Raw genomic sequence first — 27,685 nt, 5'->3', positions numbered from 1 at the left:
TTAAACTTCCCACTGTCTCTAAAGGAAGAGGGGCCTGTCCAATTGTGGGGCCAAAGTGGAGAGAACGGTGAAGCTTAAACAGTCAGTGGTCAAACATCAAAACTGGAGTCAGATTCTTTTATTACGAATAGGTACTATCAAAAGTTTATCAATGAGTAAAATTCAGCACAGAGAAGTTAAATTGCCTAATGGCACATAATAGTAAATAGTAGCCTTTTCTCATTCACCACATTTTCTAGCCTGAATTTGTAAAATTCAACAAGGTTTGAGAAATTCTTCAACATTCATTACCAATTTTTTCAGCATTAAATGTTCTGATTCTGAATAAACAGAGTATCAGGTCAAAGAACTGCCACATCAACTGTGTTTTCCTCTAGCATGAAATCTGATGAGCTCTAATAAATGAAAGGCAGGTAAAGGGTTTCCTACATTAATTATGTTGGATTATGAACTCTAAGATGTTGATTAAGGTGTGCAGACTGTCTAAAGACCTTTCCACATTCTTCACATTCATAGGCTTACTTGGCAGTATGAATTTGGTGATGGTGAAAAAGCTGGGAACCGCAAACAAAGGCCTTCCCACATTCTCTACACTCATAATGTTTCATACCAGGATGAATTCTCTGGTGTTCAGTAAGTTGTGAACTACGAATAAAGGCCATTCCACATTCCCTGCATTGATAAGACTTCTCATCAGTATGAAGATGCTGATGTTGAACAAGCTGTGACAGCAGTCTGAATGCCTTCCCACATTCCTTACAACCATAGGGTTTCTCACCAGTGTGAATTCTCTGATGTCGCGTGAGTTCTGAGCCACAAATAAAAGACTCCCCGCATTCCTTACACGCATAAGGTTTATCACCTGTATGAATTCTTTGATGTCGGGTAAGGTGTGAAGATTGTCTAAAGGCCCTCCCACAGTCCTGACATTCATAGGGTTTCTCGTCTGCATGAATTCTCTGATGTTGAATAAGATGTGAGCCACGAATAAAAGCTTTTCCACACTCCTTACACTCATAGGGTTTCTTGGCAGTGTGAATTCGCTGATGCTGAGTGAGTTGTGAGGCACAAATAAAGGCCCTCCCACACTGCGCACATTCATAGGACTTTTCACCAGTATGAATTTGGTGATGGTGAAAAAGCTGGGAACCGCAAACAAAGGCCTTCCCACATTCTCTACATTCATAATGTTTCATACCAGGATGAATTCTCTGATGTTCAGTAAGTTGTGAACTACGAATAAAGGCCATTCCGCATTCCCTACATTGATAAGATTTCTCACCAGAATGAAGGCGCTGATGTTGAACAAGTTGTGAAAGCAGCCTGAATGCCTTCCCGCATTCCTTACAGCCATAGGGTTTCTCACCAGTGTGAATTCTCTGATGTCGCGTGAGTTCTGAGCCACAAATAAAAGACTTCCCGCATTCCTTACATTCATAAGGTTTATCACCTGTATGAATTCTTTGATGTCGGGTAAGGTGTGCAGATTGTCTAAAGGCCCTCCCACAGTCCTGACATTCATAGGGTTTCTCATCTGCATGAATTCTCTGATGTTGAATAAGATGTGAGCCACGAATAAAAGCTTTTCCACACTCCTTACATTCATAGTGCTTCTCACCAGTATGAATTCTCTGATGTTCAGTAAGATAGGAAAAATGACTAAAGACCTTCCCACATTCCTTACATTTATAGGGTTTCTCACCAACACGAATTCCTTGCTGCCGTGTACATCCTGAGCCATAAATGAAGGGTTTTCCACATTCTTTAAATTTACAGAGTTTCTCTCCAGGAAAAATTCGCTGATGTAGAACAAGAGATGTCTTCAGGGTGCAAGTTGGCATTTTTTTGTAAGTCATTAGTGCTTGCCCCAGATATCCATCCTGATTTACCTCTTGCTTCTCAAACTGGCCTTTGCATACCCAGTCATCTCTGACACTGCAGCCTACAAGGCTATAACTTTTTTCCATTACCATCCACTGGGCTGATGTTCCTTCACAGATTTCTTTTGGAAGACACAATTCCTTGGTCTTACATCCGAATTCCAAGTCTGAAAGATAACCAGAAAGTAAACACATGGTGTTTCCTCTTTGGAGAGAAATAAAACTTCTATGGTAGAAACAAAAATAATGTCCCTAATAAGAGAAGATGGTGTACATAGACTTCAATTTGAAAAAGAGATCAAGAGCATAAACAGTTAAGAACTATGAAGAGGGTTCTTAGAAAAGTAAGTACAGTCAGTAGTTTCTAAATTTAGGTGTAGATCAAAGTCATCTAAATAGTCTATTTTAAAAACTGAATGTCAACGTACTCGCTTCAAGTAAATAAAAATTTATACCAGTAGGTCCTAGGTTTCCTATTTTTAATACACTCAATTAGCTAATTCTGATGTTGCACAAAATTTAAGAATCCCACTTAGCATTTTTCAGTGGTTTCCGACTATACTTAGAATAACATCCAAACACCTTACCAGAGCTTATGAGATCCTCCATATCTTTTCTTGGACATATCTCAATCAAAATTCTATCCAACATCTCAATTCACTTCTCACAGTTCGTTATATACTAAATATTCATCACCTTCAAGCATTTGATATAAGCCAAACTCTTTACCTTTTCAAATTTTTTCATAGACTGTTCAGCTTGTTAGAAATTCTCTAAGCTTGACACTTTGCATGGCTGGCTTCATATTATACTTTAAGTCTCAGGTAAAAAGTTACCTCCTTAGAAAGTCTGAGCTAGATAATCCTACTTAAATTCACTTCATTCTCTCACTGCAGTTTTCTGGATTTTCGAATTATACAATCATTTATTTATTCATATGTAATCTTTTCTCTTACTGTTAAAACTCTTAAGGGGCAGGAACAATGGCGTATCTCTCAACACAGAATAACTAACATCTTACTCATAATAGGTTTCCATAAATTGTTAAATGAATGAATTGTTTAACTAATTCATTCAACTGCTTATTGAATGAATCCATTCAATTAATGGATTAGTGAAAGCAGATTATTATAGGGGTAAAGAGAAATATTATACAGATATATGCATGTATCTGTCCAGTTTGTGTTTATAATTTTAGAAGAGTTCTAAGCTCTTGTCCCTGATTTCAATCTATTCCCCATCATTAAAAATACAGGGTCCGGCAGAAGTAAGGCCTGCTTGAGTGTGGTTGGTGGGGTAATAATACGGGTGTAATAATATATAGTTTTAATGTGAACATTTCACCTAAAATGTTATGTGGTGTGCTTAAGTGTGATATTGTTATGTTACAGAATGACATGCCTATGATTTTGTAATAAATAATTTTGTAATAAAGAGGGGCGTTAGTTGTGCCAGACCTCATATATGCTTTAAAACTTCATCACTTCCCTCAGAGGCTAACACAAAATTATGACCAAAGCTAGATGATTAAATGACACAAGTAGAAAAATAATATATATGTACCTAACCACCCATCCAACTGTGTGTCTATTTATACATATACCTGTACCAATGCATCCTGCATAGTCATGACTATGTTTTCTGTCTCCTTATTTCAACTATTGAACTGAGGTACATTTTCTTTTAATCTTCACTTAAACTTGTGGAATTACTCACCCCTTCTTCCAAAACACATTCTATTTTGTTCCTCCAGGTCCTTTCTCAGGGTCTCCCTTCCACTCCTATCTAAGACCGCTATATTTGTACTTCCCAGAAAACTGCATTTTCCCCGAAGGCAATATAACAAGTTTAAAGTATAATAAAAGAACTATGTAATGTTAATTAAGCAAAGGGAATTGAGAATGTTGGAAGATGAGGATCACCAACTGTTTGGTAGAGTGAGTGGGTAAAGTGGAACTTTAGGAACTCTATTAACAAAGGGTATACTGGATGTAAGATGAAGGAAATAATGAAGAATGGCAATCTAGATAATGGAACAGACTGAGAATATTCTAAAATCCTGAGTGAGTATAGAATGATTACAATTATCCCTATGACTATAGTATGGAAGGTTTTGTGGATACAATGAAACTATCATTTGGTATAGGTGCTATAAAGATTGTCCTTGAAATAATACAGAAAGGAACTTAGGCAAAGTCTATAATAATGAATGATTTGACAGTAAAGGCTGAGAAATGGTTGAGAATAAAAGAAAAAGTAGTTATGAGATTCAGCGAGAACAGGATTCAGAGAGATTAGCATTTCATACCCCACTCTGTTGATGATTACTTGTTACAAACAAATTACTTTTACCTACTTCAATCACCATTTAATCATACAGTAATAAATATAGAAATACCTGTTCCATAAGCTTATGAAGATCAGAAATAATATATGTGAAGTGTCTGGCATAAAGAGCTCAAAAAGTGGTTGTTACTATCATTCTTATTACTATGAAAGAAGGTTCCGGGGGAAAAGGGTGAAGGAGGACTAAGCAAGGAAAACGATATTAAGTTACTCCACACCTGCACTGCTTTTCATAAAAGTCTATCATAAAGAAGACAAATGTGAAAGTAATGAAGCATGAAAAAAAATCAGAAACCACAGATCTCCAAAACTCAAGCAGAAAGATAACTATTATTCTAGAATCATTCTCTTGTTCACGCCCTAATTATCTGCAATGTTAATTTTACTGTCAGTTATATTCCCAATGGCCTTATCTAGTTTAAATTGCACAGTCCATCATTATAACTTAACTTGCATTCATCTTCCTAACCCTGAGTAAATCCAAGCCTACCCATTGTTCTTCTCCACCTGAATACTTAAACATGGCTGGTAAAAAACAAACCATCTTGACTATAACCACAAAACGCAAATACAACCTCAGGATTTCCCCTCATCCCTACTACATTTCTTATTCTTTCACTCTGGGAAAATATTCCCCACCTTTTCTCTCTCCTAAAACCTCAAAGCTATCTCATGACTGACTGATGTCCATACTGATTATTTCACTGAAAGAAAAAGAAAAGTAAGAATGACAACATTTTCCTTTATGTAAGCAAATCAACCAACTTGTACACAAACTCCAATAGCCTGTTATCTCTGCTAATAAAGTGCTCTCACCAAGGCCAATACCACTGTTGGATACTAAAGAACATCATCTCTGATATAACCTCGTCTCTTACATGCTTCTGCAGTTCACACCCCCTTCTCTTTCAAAAAGAATTTTTCCTGATCTCCTGTTTTGGTCCCATCAGCATACAAAGACACTCCCATATACTCTCTTGTAAAGTGCACACACACACAACTTCCTTGATCTTGATCATAGAACCTGCCCATGCAGCTAAATCACTTCTTTGTCCCTAGCTTTACAAAATTTCATACTACAATAAATCCTCACTTATCATCACAGGTAGGTTCTACAACTTTAAGCAAACCAACCTATAATGAAACCAATTGTAACACAGGCTTATTAATGTAAACAAGAGTTAAGTTGCTACAAAGGGAAAACAAAATGACATTATTTGAGGACCTGCTATAGTTAGTTCCCACTTCACTATCCACCTATTGTCTCACTCTCTATTTTTTATTTTTGCATTAAAATTGTCTGCTGCAAAACACACAGTTATTAACAACCACACCTAAAACAAAAGCAAACCAAGAAGACAGCTAGATCAGGAGTGGAACCATAGAAATGAAGAACACATGGAGGGTTAGAAACAGGGGGTGGGAGGGGGAGAAGAGGGGAGAAGGCACAGAAAATAGCATAGAGGGTAGGCAGAAAATAGATAGGGGGGAGGGCGAGAATAGTGGGGGAAATATAGAATCCAAAGAACTTGAGACACGTGGTTATAAACTAAGGGGGGGAGAATGGTGGGGGAGGGAGGGTGTGGGTGGAGGGGATTGAAGGGGGGGGAACAGAACAACTGTAATGGTATAATCAATAAAATATATTTTAAAAAAAATTGTCTGCTGCAAAAAAAGTAAACTTATTCAAGTGGAAAAAAACCAATGTAACAATTACTCAGCTTCAACAACTGCCAACTTACAATTTTGTTTATTCATTCACTTCTCACAGCAAATTCCACATATTTTTTTAAAGATTTTATTTATTTACATATTTATTTGGAAAGGGGAAGGGAAGGAGAGAGGGAGAGAAACATCAACGTGTGGCCTGTCGTATGCCCCTACTGGGGACCTAGCCAGTAACCCAGGCATGTGCCCTGACTGGAAATAGGACCAGTGACCCTTTGGTTCGCAGGCCTTCACTCAATCCAGAGCTACACCAGCCAGGGCTCCACAGATTATTCTGAAGCAAATTCTAGGCATCATGTTATTTCATCTCAAATTACTTCAGCATGAATCTCTAAGACAAGGACATTTTTGCAAAAGTGTAATAATATAGTAATCATACCTAAAATGTAACAGCAATTCTTTAAGATCAAATATACGCCCTGGCAGGTGTAGCTCAGTGGATTGAGCACCAGCTTGCCAACCAAAGGGTCGCCAGTTTGATTCCCAGTCAGGGCACATGCCTGGGTTGCAGGACAGGTCCGTCCCCAGTGGGGGGGCCTGCAACAGGCAACCACACATTGATCACATTGATGTTTCTCTTCCTCTTTCTAAAAATAAATAAAATCTTTTTAAAAAGCCATAAGATCAAATATCCACTTAGTCTATCTATTGAATTACTTAATTATAAATGAGTCATTTTCCATTTGTGTGAAGCAGGATGGATATGAAATCTATATATAAACTGACTGATATCTTTAAGTCTCTTTTACTCTATAAGATATATAATTAAAGATAAAATGCAGGTTGAGTTCAAAATAATCCTTCCAATTTATATTCAGGGCTATATGGTTTTTACTTAATGTTATCAGTCTTACATCTGTGTTTCCTCTATCTCATACTGAAAATCTCAGTTTTCAAAAACTCCAACTAACTTGATCATTTATTTTATTCCACACTGCATACACAATATTCTGAGAATAACAATAATAATACTTCTACCACTAATACTATTACTAAAATTGATGTAAGGTGAAGAGGGATTTTTTTGGTGAGGGGGACATTAGTTTCTTTTGTCTTTGCACTGAACACATTAATATTTAATTGTTTCACTTTTCTTTTGATCTCAGAAACTGTTCTAAATTTAATTATTTTAAAATTGTTAATCACTTAAATGTCATTATTCTACTTCAGTTTTATAGTGATTGTGAGGCATTCAATGCAAGTATACAATTATTTTCTCATTAAAAATAAATGCAAGCCCTGGCTGGCATAGCTCAGTGGATTGAGCACAGGCCTGCGAAACAGAGGATCGCGGTTCGATTCCCAGTCAGGGTACATGCCTAGGTTGCAGGCCAGTTCCTGGCAGGGGACACATGACTCGTGTGTCCTCGGCAGAGGCAACCATACATTGATATTTCTCTCCCTCTCTCCTTCCCTTCCCCTCTAAAAATAAATAAATAAAATATTTAAAAAATAAATAAATAAATAAAAATAAATGCAGCGTAGCTCAGTGGATTGAGCACAGGCCTGCAAACCCAAGGATCGCAGTTCGATTCCCAGTCAGGGCACATGCCTGGGTTGCAGGCCAGTTCCCTGCAGACCAACTCTCAGCAAGGGATGCATGAAAGGCAACCATACATTGATGTCTCTCTCCCTCTCTCCTTCCCCTCTAAAGATAAATAAATAAATAAAATTTTAAAAAATTAAAAAATAAAAAATAAAAATAAATGGACTCAGCCCTGGCTGGTGTAGCTCAGTGGATTGAGCGTGGGCCCGCGAACCAGATGATCGCAGTTCGATTCCCAGTCAGGGCACATGCCTGGGTTGCACGCCAGTTTCCGGCAGGGGCCAGTTCCCAGCAGGGGATGCATGATAAGCAACCATACATTGATGTTTCTCTTCCTCTCTCCTTCCCTTCCCCTCTAAAGATATAAATAAAATATAAAATAAATAAATAAATAAATGGACTCACATGAACAAGTATAAAGGACACATGGACAATAACTAAGGTGGGGGGCAGAAATGGGTGGGAGGTGGGGAGCAATGGGGAGGGCAGGGCTGGGAATATAAGACAGAAAACTGTACTTGAACAAGAATTAAATAAAAATAAAAATTAAAATAAATAAGTAAATAAATAAATAACTGTATAGGATATTTATATAGTTCACAACTCAATCTACAAAGCAAAGTATAGTCAAAGAAATCCTCTTCATCTGACTTCTTCCCTCTCCTTATAGGTAGCAACTAAAGAAAACTTCTAAAACAATTATAATATCATCTCTGTTTTAAATAGTAGCATATTTTATTATAATCAGTGTTTGGCCTTGTGCTATCATTTTGATTTATGATACATAAACACTCACACATGCACACATCCTTATCTTTTATATACAGTATTTCAATTTGTAGACCTTTTTACTTATAATGTACTCTGAGGTATATCATTTCATATTTAGTAAAGTTTAGGTTTTGATCTAATGGTTATGTTTATGTAATAAATTTATATAATTTAAATTATATAAATAATTTATATAATTATTGTTCTCTCTCTCTTTTTTGCTATTATTTTACAGACTTTCTATTATGAGAAATACTGAAAGCAATTACTAACCTCTTTTCTCTCTCCCCAGCCTCTGATTCAAAGTAACTACTCCCTGTTAATACCTATAAGATAATTTGCAAGCTTATTATACTTTTCATATATTCTCCACATTCTCACACTACATTTTGGAGAATTATACTATATATACTATACCTAAACAATAAAATTACACTCTTTCCCTTAATACTACCACTGGATATTAAAATACAGATTATTTTATATTTAATGCTCACCACCAGTCCTTAAATTGATATATCTCTATTTTGTTTTTCTGAAGCTCATTTCTTAGTGGATGCATCAGGAAGAAGTTACAGAGATAATACACTTCGCTACTGCATGTACTTAACAATTTGGCTACATGTAAAATTCTTAGCAGCCCTGGCTGGCGTAGCTCAGTGGATTGAGCGCGGGCCTGCGAACCAAACAATCAAGGTTTAATTCCCAGTCAGGGCACATGACTGGGTTGCAGGCCAGTTCCCAGCAGGGGACACACCAGAGGCAACCTTACATTGATATTTCTCTCCTTCTCTCCTTCCCTTCCCCTCTAAAGATAAATAAATAAAATCTTTAAAAATCAAATAAATAAATAAAATCTTTTAAAATTTTTCTTAGCTCAAAATTTAATAGAAAAATATAAATTGTTTTCTGTAATAAAGCTTTGCTATAGAAAGACCAAATGGCAATCTAATTTTTTTCCTTTTAAGTAACTTTATGCTTGAATGTCAAAGATATGATTTTTCCTAGACACATGGTGAACTATTACACAACATAATTCTAATCCTTTTGTTCATAATTATAATAAAGGCATCTTGAACCATTTCTATTGACTATTGTTCCATTGCATTTTTATTGGACCTCTTATGAAGATGTTAGATCTTCACTGCCTATCTTCCATATTTTAAAGATATAACTAAAGTATATATAAAGTAAATATAAAACTCGATGCCAATAATATTGAAACTTTATACAAAAACTTATTCATGATCAAACAGAAAACTAGAATTATACCATACCCACTAAAGTAAATAAACCACTGCGTAAAAACTTTCCTCTAGGCTTATAAATAAAAATAAGAATAAAAAAAACTGAGCAGAGACATCAACGGCCACATACTATAGGAAAACAAACCACAGAATTAGTCCAAACAAGTCACTAAACAAACAAATTTTAAAGAAAAAAATAAAAACAGCAATAATTCCTGGAAGGATAGAAGTTGCCACATTATATTACCTGAAATGTCATATTTTCAACAAAAATCACAAAACACTAAAAAAAAAACATAAGTGTGTGTGTGTTGGGGGAGGGGCATGAAGGGAAAATAGTTAATAAAAACCATCTCCCAGGAAGCCCAGAAAAACACTTCAAAGCCACCAAACAAGTCTTAATAAATTTGAAGACACTGAAATTATACTAAGTATTGTTTCCAATCACAATGAAATAAAACTAAAAATCAACAGATCAAGAAATCAAGAGCTAAAACTATAAAACTCTTATAAGAAAACTAAGAGGAAAAGCTTTATGAGATTGGATATGGCAGTGATTTCCTAGACATTACACCAAAAGTCATATACAAAATAATAATTTAATTTTGAGCATCAAACAACACCATGCTGTGGTCTCAATGTTTATGTTTCTCCCCACCTTTGGAGGGTGCTGAGGTTGTGAGGGTAGAGCCCTCACAAATGAGATTACTGCATCAGAGTCTCCACAGAAATCACTAGCCCTTTTCACAACATGAGGACACAGTGAGAAAGCAGCAACTATAAACCAGAAAGAGAGGGCATTCTGGTACCATGATCTTGAACTTCTAGTCTCCAGAACACTGAGAAATAAGTGTTATTGTTTATCAGCTACCCAGTATATGACACTTGGTTATGATAGTTCAAATGGACTATGATGCACCATCAACAGAATGAAAGGCAGTTACTCACAAAATAAAATACTTGCAAAGTACATATCCAATAAGTGATTATATACCCAGATGATATAAAGAATTCCAACAAAAACAGAAAAACAAACAATCCAATATTAAAATTGGCAAAAGACTTGAATAGCTATTTCTCCAAAGATATACAAATAGATAATAAGCACAATTGGCAAAGGACTTGAATAGCTATTTCTCCAAAGATATACAAATAGATAATAAGCACATGAAAAAATGCTCAAAATCACTAATCATTAGGGAAACACAAATCCAAACCACAATGAGATACCACCTCATGCCCATTGTAATGGCTATTTTTTAAAGATTTTATTCATTTATCTTTAGAGAGGAAGGGAAGGAGAGAAGGAGAAAAATATCAATCTATGGTTGCCTCTTGTGAGTGCCCTGCGGGGAACTGGCCTGCAACCCAGACATGTGCCCTGACTGGGAATCGAACCACGATCGTGTGGTTCGCAGGCCCAAGCTCAGTGGCTATTATTTTAAAAAAAATAAATATTAGTGAGAATGCAGAGAAATCAAAACCTTTGTACATTGCTGATGAGAATATAAAAAGGTATGTTCAATGTGAAAGACAGTGACAGATCTAGGTAGGCCTAGGAGGGATGGAAATCACCAGGCAGGAAAACTGTACCGTGGGAAACTGTAGTCTGGAAACTGTAGCCTTCCTGGGAAACTGCCTGCTGACCCTACCCAGGACAAATAGATGCCTGGCTAAGATTGGGGTCTGGGGTCAGCCTATCCAGCATAACAGGATGCAACTTTAACATCAGTCTGACAAGATGTATCAAGAACAATGGTCAGCAGAGATGACACCCAGCAACCAGCTCTAGCCAATGACTCTGACAACCCAACGAGTTACCCTTCTCGGGTTTTTGCACTCAAAAACCTGCCTTAAGAACAACCGAGCGAATCCTAACCTCCCCTTGTTCGCTACACGTTCCGTAATCCCCAGCACTCAAGTCCCAACCTCCCTTTGTTGGCTCCACTTTTCCCTCTTATTCCCCGCTAATAAACCCCGCTCCTTAGCTTGCTGCGTCTGGTTTCTTGAACGACTCCAACCCAACAGACAGTATGGCAGTTCCTCAAAAAATTAAACATACAATTACCATATGATCTAGCAATTCCACTTCTGGGTATCTACCCAAAATCTTAAAAGCAGAGACTTAAAGAGATATTTGTACACCATGTTCCTAGTAGTATTATTCACAACAGCCATAAGATAGAAGCAACCCAAGTATCCATCAATGGATGAATGGATAGATAAAATACAGTAAATGTATACAAGAGAGTATTATTCAGCCTTAAAAAGAAACTTCTGACACATGCTACAACATAGATGAACCTTGAGGACACTATACTAAGTAAAATAAGTCATACACAAGCCCTGGCTGGTATTGCTCAGTGGATTGAGCACGGGCCTACGAGCCAGAGGATCACGGTTCGATTCCCAGTCAGGGCACATGCCGGGTTGCAGGCCAACTCCCAGCAGGGGACGCATGAAAGGCAACCATACATTGATGTTTCTCTCCTTCTGCTCCCCTCTAAAGATAAATAAATAAATAAAATCTTTTTTTTTAAAAGGCATACACAAAAGGACAAACATTGTATCATTCAACTCACATAAGTTCCCTTATGGGAAAAATAGGGGAGAAAGGAATTGAGAGTTATTATTTAATGAGGACATAGTTTCACTTTGAGAGACGAAAAAATTCTGCAGTTGAATGCAGTGATGGCTGTACGACCATGTGAATGAACTTAATGCCAATGAATTTTTGTACTCAAAGAAGTTAAGACGGTAATAAATTTGATTATTCATATTTTACAATTGTATGTAAAGAAATAAATGACTCCTATCAAAATAATTAGTACTAAGAAAATAATTTAAACAGCCTAGTGACAAAGTGGCAAAATTTCATATAAAGAGTAAGGATAAATAGCAAATATACTTTAAAAAATGTTAAATCTAATTAATAAAAACTAAAAATATAGTACAATTTTACATTCACTATTATGTAGTAAAAATAAGTAACTTTCTCTAAAGGAGGTCAGACATTTCTCCTGGATCCTGGAATTGTCCAAGAGATAGGAGTGTCTTTGTTTTCATAGTGAGGCCCTTGGACCACACTTGACTGTTTACATTTACTCAGTGATTCCTCGTGGGAGTTGCTCATGCCAGAAAGATGAATTATATGATTAAAGGGTTGGGTCTGTGGGTCAGATGAAATCAGATTCCATAGAAAGGAAGAAACATGGACATTAAGTTCAACCATATGTGCAATAGCTTAATCAATCATGCCTATGTAATTAAGCCTCAATTAAAAACTTTGGACACTGAAGCTCAGGAGAACATCCTGGACTAACAATATTCCATGCATCCAGGGTAAGGCAGAGTAGGTTTATCATTGTTCATGTAGAAAATAACACTGTAAGAATAAACTCTGTGTTTTGCATACTCCCAGATGTAAGCCTACTTTGGACCCACCCTGTACTGTCATGCATGAATGACAGGAAAATGCACCCGAGGACATGGAAACTTCACCTGTGGAACCGTCCCAGATTCGGCCCTGTGTCTCTTCCTTTGGCTGGTTCTAATCCTTTTGCTGGTATTCTTATGCTATAATAAAACTAATCATACATACAGTATTAGGTTCCTGAGTTGGGTGAGTTGTTCTAGTCAATTACCAAATTTGAGGGAGTCCATGAAGATCCTCAACTTTGTAACTAGCTGATCTGAAATGAGGATGACTCTTGGACCCCCCCTTGAATTTTCAGCAAGTGTCAGCAGTCTCGGGCATATTTTGCAGTCTGGAGGACTGTGCACTTAACATAGATGAATACTATAAATGTCCTATTAAGTGAAAAAAATCAGGGACTATGCCATATAGTATGAAACAATTTTTATAATATCCAGTAGCAAAAAAACTAAACACATTGCTTAGGGATACAAACGTACAGGATAAAACTATTACAGTGGCCTTATAGTATAGTCTGATATCAGGAGTTGTGATACCTCCAGCTTTGTTCTTCTTTTGTAAGACTGCTGAGGCTATATGGGGTCTTTAGTGGTTCCATATGAATTTTTGAAAATTTTATTCTAGTTTGGTAAAATATAACATCGGTATTTTAATAGGAATTGTGTTGAATGTATTGATTGCTTTGGGTAGAAAAGACATTTTAATGATGTCAATTTTTCCATTCCATGAACTCAGCATATGCTTCTACTTATTTGTATACTATAAAGTCACTAATAAAAACAGCCTGGTACCAGCATAAGAACAGACATATAGATCAATGGAACAGGAAGAGAGCCTAGGAATAAACCTATAGGGAACCAGTCTGCCTGGCAATGACAACTGTGGCTCAGCCCTACTGAAAAGCCCAACAGGCGTGTTGTGGCATGCAGGAGCCAAACCCACGGATCGGTTCTCCCGTGGGAAATAAGGCCGGCATTATGCCTAGGCTGCTTTGAGACTTGCTCTTGCTAAAACTCCCTCACCCTGAGTTCAGGCCACAAATGCTTACTGCATATATTTAAAGTAACTCCCTGAAGTCTGTGCTAATTCTCCCAAGGACTGAAGTGTAACCAGACCAATTACTCTTATCCTTCCCTTGCATTTGCAACATTTTTTCCTTGTTAATCTGTAAGAAGTAATCAGTAACTTCCTTTCCATTGCTATCTGTAAAAAGTAATTACCTAAAGCAAACCTAAGCATAATGAATGAAAACCTTCTTTGATGTATGATATTAGAAAGTTGAGGGGACTTCCGCCAAGATGGAGGCTTAGGTGGAAACACTGTGCCTTCTCCCACAACCAAGTTTGAATACAACAAAGGTTTGGTAAACAAACATGCAGCCAAAGAACAGAAAATTTAACTATACAGAAGTCCAACAACAACGAACCGTTCAACCGGGACCGGTAAGAGGGGCGCAGCCAGCAGCAGAGCAGAGTCGGGCAGCAAAGATCCCCCAACCCAGGCGCGCAGGCAGCTGGAGTAGCAGCGCGGACCCAGTGAGGGTGCAGGACAGGCCGGCCACGGTCACAAATTTGTGCACAGATAAACCAGCAGAGGAGTGAGCCGTGAGACGGACCACGCAGGCCCCAGTGGGCCAACCCAGTGAGTGCACAAAGCGGCGGGCTGACTGCGGTTGCACATTCGTGTGCAGTGGGATGGACGCGAAGCCCCGGTGGTGGAAGGCATTATGTCAATTGGCGGTCCCTGCCATTGCTTTCCTTTGACCCCGCCCCCACATACAGCCTCAAAATCCAGCAACTGAGTTGCCCCGCCCTGGTGAACACCTAGGACTCTTCTCCTCATACATAACAAGCACAAACAGTCCAAAATATGGCTCAAGAAGAACTCAAAGCCCCAGAGCCAATAACTCTAAGCGACCAGGAAATAGCCAGCCTCTCAGATACACAGTTCAAAACCCTGGTCATCAAGATGCTCACAGAACTGGTTGATTATAGTCACAAATTAGAGGAACATATGAAGGTTAAACTAACTGAAATGCAGGGAAATGCACAGGAAACCAATAGTGATGGAAAGGATACTGGGCCTCAGATCAAGGGAATGGACCAGAAGGAAGAATGAAACATCCAACCAGAAAAGAATGAAGAAACAAGAATTCAAAAAAAGCAGGAGAGGCTTAGGAACCTCCAAGACATCTTTAAATGTTCCAACATCTGAATTATAGGGGTACCAGAAGAGGAAAAGAAACAGCCACGAGTGGAAAACTTATTTGAACAAATAATAAAGGAGAACTTACCCAGTCTGGCAAAGGAAATAGACTTCCAGGAAATCCAGGAAGCTCAGAGAGTCCCAAAGAAGTTGGACCCAAGGAGGAACACACCAAGGCACATCATAATTATATTACCCAAGATTAAAATGAAGGAGAGAATTCTAGAAGCAGCAAGAGATAAGGGGGCAGTCACCTACAAAGAAGTTCCCATCAGACTGTCAGCAGATTTCTCAAAAGAGACCTTACAGGCAAGAAGGGGCTGGAAAGAAGTATTACAAGTCATGAAATCCAAAGACCTACAGCCAAGACTGCTCTATCCAGAAAAGCTTTCATTTAGAATGGAAGGGGAGAAAAAATGCTTCTCAGATAAGATCAAATTCAAAGAATTCATCATCACCAAGCCCTTATTATATGAAATGTTAAAGGGAGTCATCTAAGAAAAAAAAGATGAAAAATATGAACAGTGAAAGGACAGCAAACTCACAGTTATTAACAACCACACCTAAAACAAAAGCAAACCAAGAGGACAGGTAGATCAGGAGTGGAACCATAGAAATGAAGAACACATGGAGGGTTAGCAACAGGGGAGTGGGAGAACGGGGAAGAAGGTACACAAAATAGCATAGACAGTAGGTAGAAAACAGATAGGGGGTAGGGCAAGAATAGTAGGGAAAATATAGAATCTAAAGAACTTGAGACACATGGTCATAAACTAAAGGGGGAAATGGTGGGGGAGGGGGTGTGCAGGGTGGAGGGGAATGAAGGTGGGGAATACAACAACTGTAATGGTATAATCAATAAAATATATTAGAAAAAGAAGAAAGTCGATAAAAGCCTGTCAGGGCAAGGGTCGGGGTGCTCTCCCATTCAGAGGGTGGCTGTGCTGTCCTTTTCCTACACAGGACTCAGTAGTCTGTCTTGTCTCATCCATAACGCTGCGGACACTGCTGGCCAGTATCCGTGTCATAAACCCATGGCTTTATAATAAATAGATAACTGACAAAGGTGGCAAAAAGCATACAATGGAGCAAAGACAATCTCTTTAATAAATGGTGCTGGGAAAACTGCACTGGTATGTGCAAAAAAAAAAAAAAGAAACTAGACCACCAATTTACACCATACACAAGAATAAACTCAAAATTGACAAAATCCATAGATGTAAGTCATGAAACCATAAAAATCCTAGAAGAAAACAAAGGTCCTAAAATCTCAGATATATCATGTAGCAATATTTTTTGCTGATATATCTCTTAGGACATTGGAAACAAGGAAGAAAATAAACAAATGGGATTATATCAAATTAAAAAGCTGCTGCATAACTAAAGAAATCATCAGCAAGAAGAACAGGGAACCCACTGTGTTTGGTTCCCTATATGGAAGTCTGACAACCAAGGAGTTAAAGAAGAAATATTCATCCAAACGGTAGGAGGGACAGAGACAGGAAGTCAGGGAGGCCAGGACTCATGACAGGGCAGGGGATGGCAGACCAGCCTATCCCATATTTGCCTGAAGATAAGCCAGAAGGAACAATTGATGAGACAGACCACGCAATCTAGGGTTCCACATAGGAAACTACAGCCTCAAAACCCCTGGCTGTAAAAATCTGTCGGGGTTGTGGTGTTAGAATAATTTCCCAGTCTCACAGAAGAGTCTGTTGGAGTGGCCCACAGAACCCTAAAATGTATACAAGTGCACCCACCCGGGAATCAGCACTAGGGTAGCACCTGAAAGATCACAATCCACACAATCCACAAGATCACAATCCACACAATTCACTTGAGGAAAGCAATGGAAGAGACTGAAGGCAGGGAGAAAGCCGAGCAAGCAGCATCATCCCTCTCTGACCCCTTGCCACATACAGCACCACACACAGCAAAGAGGGTTGCCCTGCCCTGGTGAATACCTAAGGCCCCACCGCTTACACTGTAACAGCTGCATGAAGACGAAGAAATATGGCCCAAAGGAAAGAACAGATCAAAACTCCAGAAAAAGAAAATAAAGTGACAAGGAGATAGCCAACCTATCAGATGCAGAGTTCAGAACACTGGCAATCAGGATCTTCACAGAAATGATTGCATACAGCTGCGAAATAAAGAAATGGAGACCACAGAAAGTGAGATAAAGGAAAATACACAGGGAGCCAATAGTAAAGGGAAGAAACCAGGACTCAATTCAATGGTTTGGAACCAAAGGAAAAAATAAACATTCATTTATCCACCTTTAATTTATTTTTGTGTATGGTGTAAGTTGGTGATGAAGTTTCATTTTTTTTGCAGGTAGCTGTCCAGATCTCCCAAAACCATTTATTGAAGAGGGTATAGTTGTAACACCATAAAAGTCCTAGAGGAAAACACTGGCAGGAAAATGTCAGACACCCCATGCAGCAACATATTCACTGATATGGCTCCTAAAGCAAGGGACATAAAGGAAAAAATAAACAAATGGGACCTCATCAAATTAAAAAGCTTCTGCATGACTAAAGAAAATAGCATTAAAATGAAAAGACAGCCAACCATATGGGAAAACATGCTTGCCAATGACACCTCGAACAATGGCTTGATCTCCAAAATATATAAAGAATTCACAAGACTCCAGGAAGACAAAAAAAGGGCAATTATAAAATGGGCAAAGGACTTGAACAGATGATTCTCCAAGGAGGACATACAGAGGGTCCAGAGACACATGAAAAGATGTTCAGTATCACTAGCCATCAGAGAGATGCAAATTAAAACCACAATGAGATACCATTTCACAGCAGTCAGAATGGCCCTTGTTAAACAGATCAACAAACAAGTGTTAGAGAGGATGTGGAGAAAAGGGAACCCTAGCAATGTTGTTGGATTTGCAGACTGGTCCAGCCACTGTGGAAAACAGTATGAAATTTCCTCAGAAAAATAAAAATGGAACTGCCTTTTGACCCAGAAATTCCACTGCTGGGATTATACCTTAAGAGCCCTGAAACACCAATCCAAAAGAACCTATGCACCCCAATTTTCATAGCAGCACAATTTATAGCAGCCAAGTGCTAGAAGCAACCTAAGTGCCCACCAGCAAATGGGTGAATCAAAAAACTATGGTACATTTACACAATGGAATTCTATGCAGCAGAAAGAAAGAAGGAGCTACTACCCTTTGCAACAGCATGGACGGAACTCGAGAGCATTATGCTGAGTGAAATAAGCCAGGGAGAGAGGGAGAAAAGGTACAGGGAATAAGTAGCATAGATGGTAGGTAGAAAATAGACAGGGGGAGGATAAGAATAGTATAGGAAATGTAGAAGCCAAAGAACTTATATGTATGACTGATGGACATGAACTAAAAGGAAAGAATGCAGATGGGATGAGGTGTGCAGGGTGGAGGGGAATAAAGCAGGAAAAATGGGAAAACTGTAAGAGCATAATCAATAAAATGCATTTAAAAAAAAACACAGGGTGTGAAGTACGTTACAGGGAATATAGCCAATAATATTATAATAACTATTTAAGATGTCAGATGGGTATTAGACTTATCAATTCAAGTTATATAAATGTCTAATTACTATATTTTACACCTGAAATATAATATTGTACATCAACTGTGATTGAAAAATAATTTTTAAAAAATACATAATAAAATAAAAAGAAAAAAGTAGACCCAATTTATATGAAATAGGATATCTCCTCAAGAGAAAAAAAGGGCTTTAAAATGACAGAATGAAGGCAGATAAGTAGCACAGAGAGTACTTTTCTCCTTATATCTTAGGCCTTTTCTCCACAATTCTTGGATGGGCCTACAAGGGACAGATTCTTGAAACATTACCTTTAGGATTCTGCCTCCCATGCCAGCTGGGTTCTTTTTATTTTACTATTATTATTTTTTTAGAGAGAGTGTAAGGAACAGAGAAAGAAGGGGAGAGAAACCTCAATGTGCAAGAGACACATCACCTGGATGCTTCCCCCATGTCCCCAGCTGGGGACCTGGGCCGCACACCAGGCATGTGCCCTGACTAGAACTTGAACCGGTGATCTTTCAGTTCACAGGCTGGCACTCAATCCACTGAGCCACACTAGCCAGGGTGGTGGGTTCTTAACTGCAGTGCCGTTCCCCAGTTAAATCCTTACTCACCTGGGCACCATCCTCCCACCATGTTCCTTTGCATCCAGGGCTCTTTCCCTTGCTCCAATAAAGAAATCACATCAGGCTTAGAAATACAGAGTCCTGTTTACACAAAAAGATAATAAGATATAGCCATGTTGTTGCTGAATTCAAACCTAGTTCTCAAGAAAATAGGCAACTACATGGAAAGCAATACATAAAATGGAAAGCAAGTTATAAAGTTCTAAAGAATGGAGAAGATAAAGGGATTACAAAGAGCTGCCCATATCCTAATCTGCAAGGCACAAAATAATTCCCTAGGAAACAGAAATGCACCCAGACAGTTGAAAAATACACTCAACATTCACAAGATGTTTGGGGATAAATAACCTTACCTAGTAAGATCAGGTTGCTGTAGTTCTCCAGCATCACATCTCTGTACAAGTCTCTCTGAGCAGGGTCCAGATAGTCCCACTCTTCCTTTGAGAAGTCTACAGCCACATCCCTGAAAGTCACCAACCACTGAAATGATAAAACTATATTGTATTGTTGAAGTTAAAGGAGGCCTTCCCCAAATGAGAATACAAGAAGTCAGCAGTCTGTAATCAGAAGAGAGCCTTCACCAACAACACTGGTACCATTTTAGTCATAAAGACAGAGAAAGGAAACACTGGAGACAATCCAGCAGAAACCTACTATTTATCAGTATTTGAGAATTCCATTGGTGCTGTAGATGACATGCTGAAGATCAAGATGTCCATTTTTAGAAATGAATTGTTGCAGAAGTTGGGCCCACCTGAACATGTAATAGTGGATGTAGTTTCTGCTTACACAACAAATTCGATATTTTGGGTTTATCTGGCAGCTCGGGGAGTTAATCCTAAGGAACATCCAGTAAAAGCAGGAATTGAAAAGAATCACAGGATACATGAACAGAGTCAAGAAAATAAAGGCAAAAAAAGGCTGCACCTCTCACCAGGTGGCTGTTGATTGGAGCATCATCCCATACACCAGATTTGTGGGTCTGATCCTTGGTCAGGGTGCAAATGGCAGGCAACCAATTGATGTTTCTTTCTCACATCGATGTATCTCTTTCTCTCTCTCCCTCCCTTCCTCTCTCTAAAAATATCCTTGGATGAAGATTTTTAAAAGTACTATATTGCACATATGAAAGTTGCTAAGAGTGCAAATAGATTCTGAGTTTTCATCACAAGAAAAAAACTTGCAGCCCTGGCTGGTGTAGCTCAGTGGATTGAGCACGGGCCTGCGAACCAGACGATCGTGATTCAATTCCCAGTCAGGGCACATGCCTGGGTTGCAGGCCAGTTCCCAGCAGGGGATGCATGAGAGACAACCATACATTGATATTTCTCTCCCTCTCTCCTTCCCTTCCCCTCTAAAGATAAATAAATAAAATCTTTAAAAAATTAAAATTAAAATTAAAAAAAAACTTGCATCTATGTATGGTGACATATATTAACTACTTATTGTGGTGATCATTATATATCAAAATAGCTAATCATTATGTTATACACCTGAAACTACATGCCAATTATACCTAAATAAAAATTAGTTTTTAAAAAAGACATTATATTTCAGGAAAGAGTAACTCACTTGGAACATGCCTTTTTAAAATTTTTATGCTGAGACTTCCACCAAGATTGAGGCATAGGTGGAAACACTGCCTTGTCTCACAACCAAGTTTGAATACAACAAAGGTTTGGTGAACAAAGACGCAGCCAAAGAATAGAAAATTGAACTATTCAGAAGTCCAACAACAACCAACCGATCAACCGGACCAGTAAGAGGGGCGGAGCCACCAGAGGAGCAGGGTCAGGTAGGAAAGACCCCCGACCCAGGCGCCCAGGGAGCCCAGCGTCAGGCAGACCCAGTGAGGGCGTAGGGCGGTGGGCTGGCTGCGGTCACACATTCGTGCACAGTGGGACGGAATGTGCGGTCCCGGCAGCAGGAGGCAGCAGGGGGACCACCATTACTTTCCTTTGACCTCTGCCCCCCACATACAGTGTCACAACCCAGCAACTGAGTGGCCCAGCCCTGGTGAACACCTAGGGCTCTGCTCCTCATATGTAACAAGCACGAACAGTCCAAAATATGGCTCAAGAAGAACTCAAAGCCCCAGAGCCAATAACTCTAAGTGAAAAAGAAATAGCAAACCTCTCAGATGCACAGTTCAAAACACTGGCAATCAGGATGCTCACAGAACTGGTCGATTTTAGTCACAAATTAGAAGAACATATGAAGGTTAAATTGAAATGCAGGGAAATGCACAGGAAACCAATAGTGATGGAAAGAAAACAGGGACTCAAATCAAGGGGGTGGACCAGAAGGAAGAAAAAAATGACCAAACAGAAAAGAATGAAGAAACAAGAACTGAAAAAAGTGAAGAGAGGCTTAGGAACCTCTAGGACATCTTTAAACATTCCAACATTCGAATTATATAGGGGTGCAGAAGGGGAAGAGCAACAGCCATGATGGAAAACTTATTTGAACAAATAATAAAGGAGAACTTCCCCAATCTGGGAAAGGAAATAGACTTCCAGAAAGTCCAGGAAACTCAGAGAGTCCCAAAGAAGTTGGACCCAAGGAGGAACACACCAAGGCACATCATAATTACATTACCCAAGATTAAAATGAAGGACAGAATTCTAGAAGTAGCAAGAGATAAGGAGACAATTACCTACAAAGGAGTTCCCATAAGGCTATCAGCTGATTTCTCAAAAGAGACCTTACAGGCAAGAAGGAGCTGGAAAGAAGTATTACAAGTCATGAAAGGCAAGGACCTACATCCAAGATTGCTCTATCCAGCAAGGCTTTCATTTAGAATGGAAGGGCAGATAAAGGGCTTCTCAAATAAGATCAAATTCAAGGAGTTCATCATCACCAAGCCCTTATTATATGAAATGTTAAAGAGACTTATTTAAGAAAAAGAAGATAAAAAATATGAACAGTGAAAGGACAGCAAACTCACAGTTATTAACCACCACACTTAAAACAAAAACAAAAACAAACTAAGCAACAGCTAGAACAGGAGCAGAACCACAGAAATGGACATCACATGGAGGGTTAGCAACAGGGGAGTGGGAGGAGAGAGGGAAAAAGGTACAGATAAGTATCATATATGGTAGGTAGAAAATAGACAGGAGGAGGGCAAGAACAGTATGGGAAATGTAGAAGCTAAAGAAGTTACGACACATGGACATGAACTAAAAGGGGGAATGTGGGTGGGAGAGAGTGTGCAGGGTGGAGGGGAGTGAAGGGGGGAAATAGGACAATTGTAATAGCACAATCAATAAAATATATTTTTAAAAAAAGAAAGAAAAGAAAATTCCTAGCAGGGCAATCAGCAAGCTCAAATGCATAGGGGACAGAATTGAATGTCAAAAATATTACAGAAGATAAAAGTCAGGGAGGTAACAGAGACAGATTACATATGGGTATGTTAAACCACTATAGAAACTTTGCTCTTTATTCTGAGTAAGATGGAAAGCCACAAAAAGTTTTAAGTCAAGCAATAATATAATCTAACTTACATTTTGGAAAAATTACACTGGTTACTCTGTTAAAAAAGGCAGGTCATGAAGGAAGTAGGGAGATCGGTGAATAGTCTATGGCAATAGACTATGAAGGACCAGATGAACTTTCACATGCAAGGCTTCCAAATTCTGAGTTCCCCTCACTCACCTAGGCATAGGCTTATCATCTTTCTCTCCACTACCTGGAACTACCCTTGTTTCCAATAATAAATAAGTCTAGCTACAACTCAAACTATAGTTTTTATAACCTAATTAATTACTGTGTGAAGTTTAGAATGTCAGATATTGCCTATGTACATGCTGTCCACTAAAACATTTGGATTACTTTATCTTTCCTCTCATCGCTCCTTCCTTATTTCCACCCCCACCAGGGCAATATGGAAGCACAAGCCTCTGGAGAAGAAAATTTTTGCCGTTTCAGAGGAGGGAAGTATTCATGGATGTAGTCATCATCTGCTAGGTGGAGGACAAAAAGCTAAATCCTATTCAGAGGGATTTTTTCAAGGATGTGATACAAGAGAAGGAAAAAAGCCTAGTTTTGCTCTTTGAGTGTTCATAATCTGCCTTTTATGACATCTTTTTGTCAAGTGAATCACAAAGGAGTATCTGAAGAGCTTAACTCTATCTAAGAATTGCTCTGCAATTTACCGAGCTGAAAGTTGTGTTCCAAAGCTTTGTCATTCTGAACATCTCAAATTCCTTTGGCCCTTTTTCAAATACTTCTCTTCCTAAAAAAATTAGGGAGGAGATTTAAATAACAATTTCTTGACTATTTCTACTTACTTTAGTGTTTAATGTTAATGTTAATGTTAGTCATAATAAAAATGCATATACTCTATCTCAAATGTAGTATTAGTTAGCTGTATAAAATGCCATCTTATATGGGGTTTACTTAAAATTTCCCTATTTATGAAAACTAATTTTAGATACTATTATCTTAAGTCTTGTCCCAATATGTTATAGTCTCTATCCATGGTTCTACCTTTTTTATAACCCTTAATGAATACCATTACAATCTTCCTTCCCTTTAGAAATCTAATGATGGAGTCCAAGGATTCCAGGTTGAGAACCCCAAGAGGACCATTTGAGTATTTAATTCCAAATAGACCTGAAAATTGACTCAGGGCTTACTTACAGATTACCTGGCAAATCCTTGGTGCTACTGGTAAAGAACTCTTTGATCAATCCCCTAATCTGACTCAAACTGCAAAAATAATGGCAAAGTGAAAGATCCTGTCACCAACTGAGACTAACCAACACCATCCCGTAAGTTCCATGGTTTTCAATAACAGGACTGTGATGTGTAATGTTACATATGCACTAATCTTATTTTCAACAATTCAGTTATTATGATACGGCTTTTATATTTGCCTCTTAGTGATCTGGCACACAGGGGAAACTGTCACAATAAAACTAAGATGAAAGGGATAGACAGGAAACTGGGTTTTGGTTCCAATCCCAAGGCCCCCCCCTTATGTATCTAAATGGGAAGTAGTAAGGACAAGGTCTATTAATTAGGCTTTGATTACTGGAAACTGTCAGAAGAGGAAAAAAATTATGCCCCGAAAAACAATAAAGATCTCAGGGAGAAAAACAACTCCAAAGCACCTTGATCTTGGTCTTTGAATGTTCAATAACCATTTTCTCTTCTTCCTCTTAGTGACAGAACTGTGGAAAGAAAAAATTGATGAGACACTTGGCTTTTCAATTCCACACTTCCTCTAGCCCCTTTTCTACCCACACATACATAAAGAGGAAGACCAGGGAAAACTGAAGAGTACAACCCAATGTACTTACAGGATGAGGCAGTCTCCTAGGTAAAGAAAGTGGTGAAGTCAAACTCACACGGTCCCAGCTCTTCATCCCCCATGTGTACCATGTGTACCATAGGTACACAGTGCTGTACCTAGTTTCCTGGTTACTTAGAATCCCATATGAGCAGGTAGGGGACTCACAAAATCCCAAGTCCACTACCACATCCACCTACCCACTGCCCCCAGCCAATCACAATCTCACACAAATACACACAAAAGGGGTCACACTACTTGCACCTGCACAGTCACAGCTGCCTAATACCACACAGTCACACGGTGCGCTGCACAATCACACACCCAACACAAGGACCCACAATTCCAACAGCACAATCACCGTCCCTCTAACATCCCGGTGCACAATGGCGCAGTCAAGCAGTCATTCTCACATTCCCACTGTGGGAATACACAGCCACAAACATTCCATCCCATCACCCACAGACTGTATGTTATCACCACATACAGTCACAATCACATACCAGGAAGACAGTAATAATCTCAATCTCTCACACACAAACGATCTCCTCACCTCAGCTCCCTTCGGGCACGGAAGACCCCGCCCGTCAGCCAGCTCCAGGCACTAAAGGCCGGGACCCGGACTCCTCACCCTAGTCCTCCCCTAGTTCGGATCTGGTGCAAACTGACCAAGCTGCACCGGGATCCAAAGGCTCCGGAGGAGGTAAGACCTCGTGGCCAACCGGCCCGCCACTCGGTACCGAGGATGCCGAAAGCCCGCGGAACGTCGCGCCAGCCTGCAAAGTCCTCTGGGAAATGTAGTCCCGAGGTGGACCACAACAGCCCGCCACAGCCAGCCTCAACCCGCGACCCGCCCCCCCCCCCCGCCCCCCCATCTCTCTCAGCGCAGAAAGGGTGTTTGAGCTGTCTACCCCTCATCCACACGAAATCCGACAGCAAGGACCTGACGCTTGAACTGCTCTCAGATGGAGTGGGTCTGCTTGACAGAGTTGTCCGTCTTACCCGTCGCTGGCAGCCTGGTTATCGCCGGTAGGGAAAGGAGGAGGGGCCAGTTCTCGGCAGAAGTCCCTTCCAAGGGCAGATCCTATGGGAAATGTAGTCCGAGCGAAAAAGCAGCCCCCGGAATGCGAGCTGATTCCTGTCAGTCAGCCCTAAGCCTAGTTTGCAGAGGCCGAGTTCCAAGGTTACAAAGAAGCATACAGAAGGTTCAGTATGGGACTGAAAGATAGTAAGTAAACAGCCAGCACATGATCATCTTAGGAGTTTCCTTCACCTCTTTCTTATGATCAGTCTCTGGTTTCCTAGCGCTTATGACTTAGTTTTTTTCTCTCAGTTTAGTTGCTTATTTTTGTAAATAAATAAATTCCTCCATTAGCACCTTTAGAAAGCTCAATTTGGAGTAAAATTTAGGGACCCTTACTGACCCGGGCACTGACAAGCAGTGCCCACGGCCTCATGGATGAGATATGAGACAAAATCTCACGAGGAAAAGAGCCGGGAGGCTACTCCCTCTAGGGGGCTAGAGGAGAAAGTCAAAACAGCCTCTCCACCCTCTCACGGGGAGAGCGGCTTGGAGCGGCTGGGCAACTCCCTCAAAGGGAGACAGAATTGCTGCAGCGGCAGGGCAACTCTCTCACCAGAGGTGGGCGGGAGAGAGAGAGAGAGCGCCCCGACCCTTGCCTAGTAGGGATTTTTGCACAGGAGTTCAAGTATGTATAGCTTATTAATCATTATCAAGCAGTAAACAGTAGATAGCATACACGGAACTATTAAGGCTTCTTCTAAATCAGGCCCTGTCAGCTAAACGGCTACAGAACTTTGGGAACATAAACTCTTTTTCTGCTTGGGCCCTTATCATCTAACTAAAAGCATTCTTAAACAAAGCAGGTCTCACAGGGTTTCACATATTCCTTCTCAGGCCTAATTACCCAGGGAGCCCGCCATTCCCAGCACAAGGCTTGCACCACCTTCCCCATCATAGGTTTTTAGGCTTAAGTGGATTAGAGCCAGGAAGCGCTTCTCCCAGAGGACACGGGGACTTGGGCTTCCTCACAGCTCCAGGGGAGAGGGTCCATCACTCCCTCTTGGTCGCAGCACCCCCCCACCCCAAGTCCTTCCATGATGGCCTCCCAAGTGATTGTGTCTGGCCTAGGTTGCCCCTCCTCTGAGGGGTCTCACCTGTCTCTGACCATCCAACCATACTTTGGGGGCAGGGAGATGAAGCAGGGGCAGCATCTGTTGCCAGAGACAAGCCTTGTCTCCTCAGTGGCTTGCATTCTGGAGGTCACTCACAGCCTTAGACATAAGAGACAGTTTACAATTCCTGAAACCAGGAAGGGCGGTCCCCAATACCTTACAACTCTAAAAATGCCTTTATTCTACTCTTTTGGGATGGTAGCTTAAATAGATTTGGAATTTTTGGTTGGACAGAGTTTTCCCTTAGAATTTCAATAGAATTGTATGTTATCGTCTAGTCTACTGTTTTTTTCCTTAAAAAACAGTGACTGTATTTTTATTAATGTAAAAAAGGAAAACTAAATGAAGATAAACAGATGTTAAAAACATAAAGAAAAATCAAGGGATTGATTACCACAGTACATGAAACTGATTATCCTTGATAAGAAGGGACAGAACATAGCTATAGATAAGTGTAGGGGCAATATCTAAGGTAGTGATTCTCAAACTTTAAGAACATCAGAATCACCTGAAGAGCTTCTTAAAAACAGATTACTAGGCCTGACTGATGTGGTTCAGTTGGTTGAACGCTGTCCTGTGTGGTTCCATTCCTGGTCAGGACCTGTACCTGGGTTAGCGGCCTGGTCCCCTGAAAGCAACCAATCAATGTTTCTCTCCCTCTCTTTCTCCCTCCCTTTCCCTCTCTCTTAAAATAAATAATAGAGGGGAAGGGAAGGAGAGAAGCAGAGAAACATCAATGTATGGTTGCCTCTCATAAGTCCCCTGCTGGGAACCGGCCTGCAACCCAGGCATGTGCCCTGACTGGGAATCGAACCGCCCGCACTCAATCCACTGAGCTACCCCAGCCAGGGCAA

At 39.7% G+C, this 27,685-nt stretch overlaps 1 protein-coding gene across 2 annotated transcripts; it reads right to left on the bottom strand.

Moving 5' to 3' along the window:
* Positions 1-231: 231 nt before the first annotated feature.
* On the bottom strand, positions 232-25,411 carry LOC118982935 (zinc finger protein 850-like). 2 transcript variants are annotated; one of them, XM_037040091.1, is made up of 6 exons: positions 25,139-25,410; positions 24,457-24,516; positions 19,690-19,816; positions 19,325-19,417; positions 1,004-2,047; positions 232-502 (listed from the first exon to the last, which is right to left on the bottom strand). In XM_037040091.1, coding segments are annotated over exons 2-6 (1,299 nt in total). In that variant the 5' UTR covers positions 24,490-24,516; positions 25,139-25,410; the 3' UTR covers positions 232-500. The 2 variants fall into 2 exon arrangements, with proteins under 2 accessions (XP_036895986.1, XP_036895985.1); XM_037040090.1 differs by having other exon boundaries at positions 232-2,047; positions 25,139-25,411.
* Between the last annotated feature and the right edge of the window lie 2,274 nt (positions 25,412-27,685).

Source organism: Sturnira hondurensis, unplaced genomic scaffold (genome assembly GCF_014824575.4).
Source record: "Sturnira hondurensis isolate 20B ecotype Veracruz unplaced genomic scaffold, ASM1482457v3 Scaffold0002597, whole genome shotgun sequence".
Lineage (NCBI taxonomy): Eukaryota > Metazoa > Chordata > Mammalia > Chiroptera > Phyllostomidae > Sturnira > Sturnira hondurensis.
Note: the sequence above shows the minus strand (reverse complement) of the source record. Positions and strands in the feature narration are given on the sequence as shown.

What these genes read in the sequence shown, in the direction of transcription:
- LOC118982935 (XM_037040090.1), bottom strand. Translation starts at nt 24,489, where the DNA reads ATGGTTATTGAACATTCAAAGACCAAGATCAAG. An exon ending in ATTCAAAGACCAAGATCAAG is followed by an intron (nt 19,817 to 24,456) that starts GTGCTTTGGAGT and finishes TTATCATTTCAG; the next exon opens with TGGTTGGTGACTTTCAGGGA. An exon ending in CAGCAACCTGATCTTACTAG is followed by an intron (nt 19,418 to 19,689) that starts GTAAGGTTATTT and finishes TTGTGTAAACAG; the next exon opens with GACTCTGTATTTCTAAGCCT.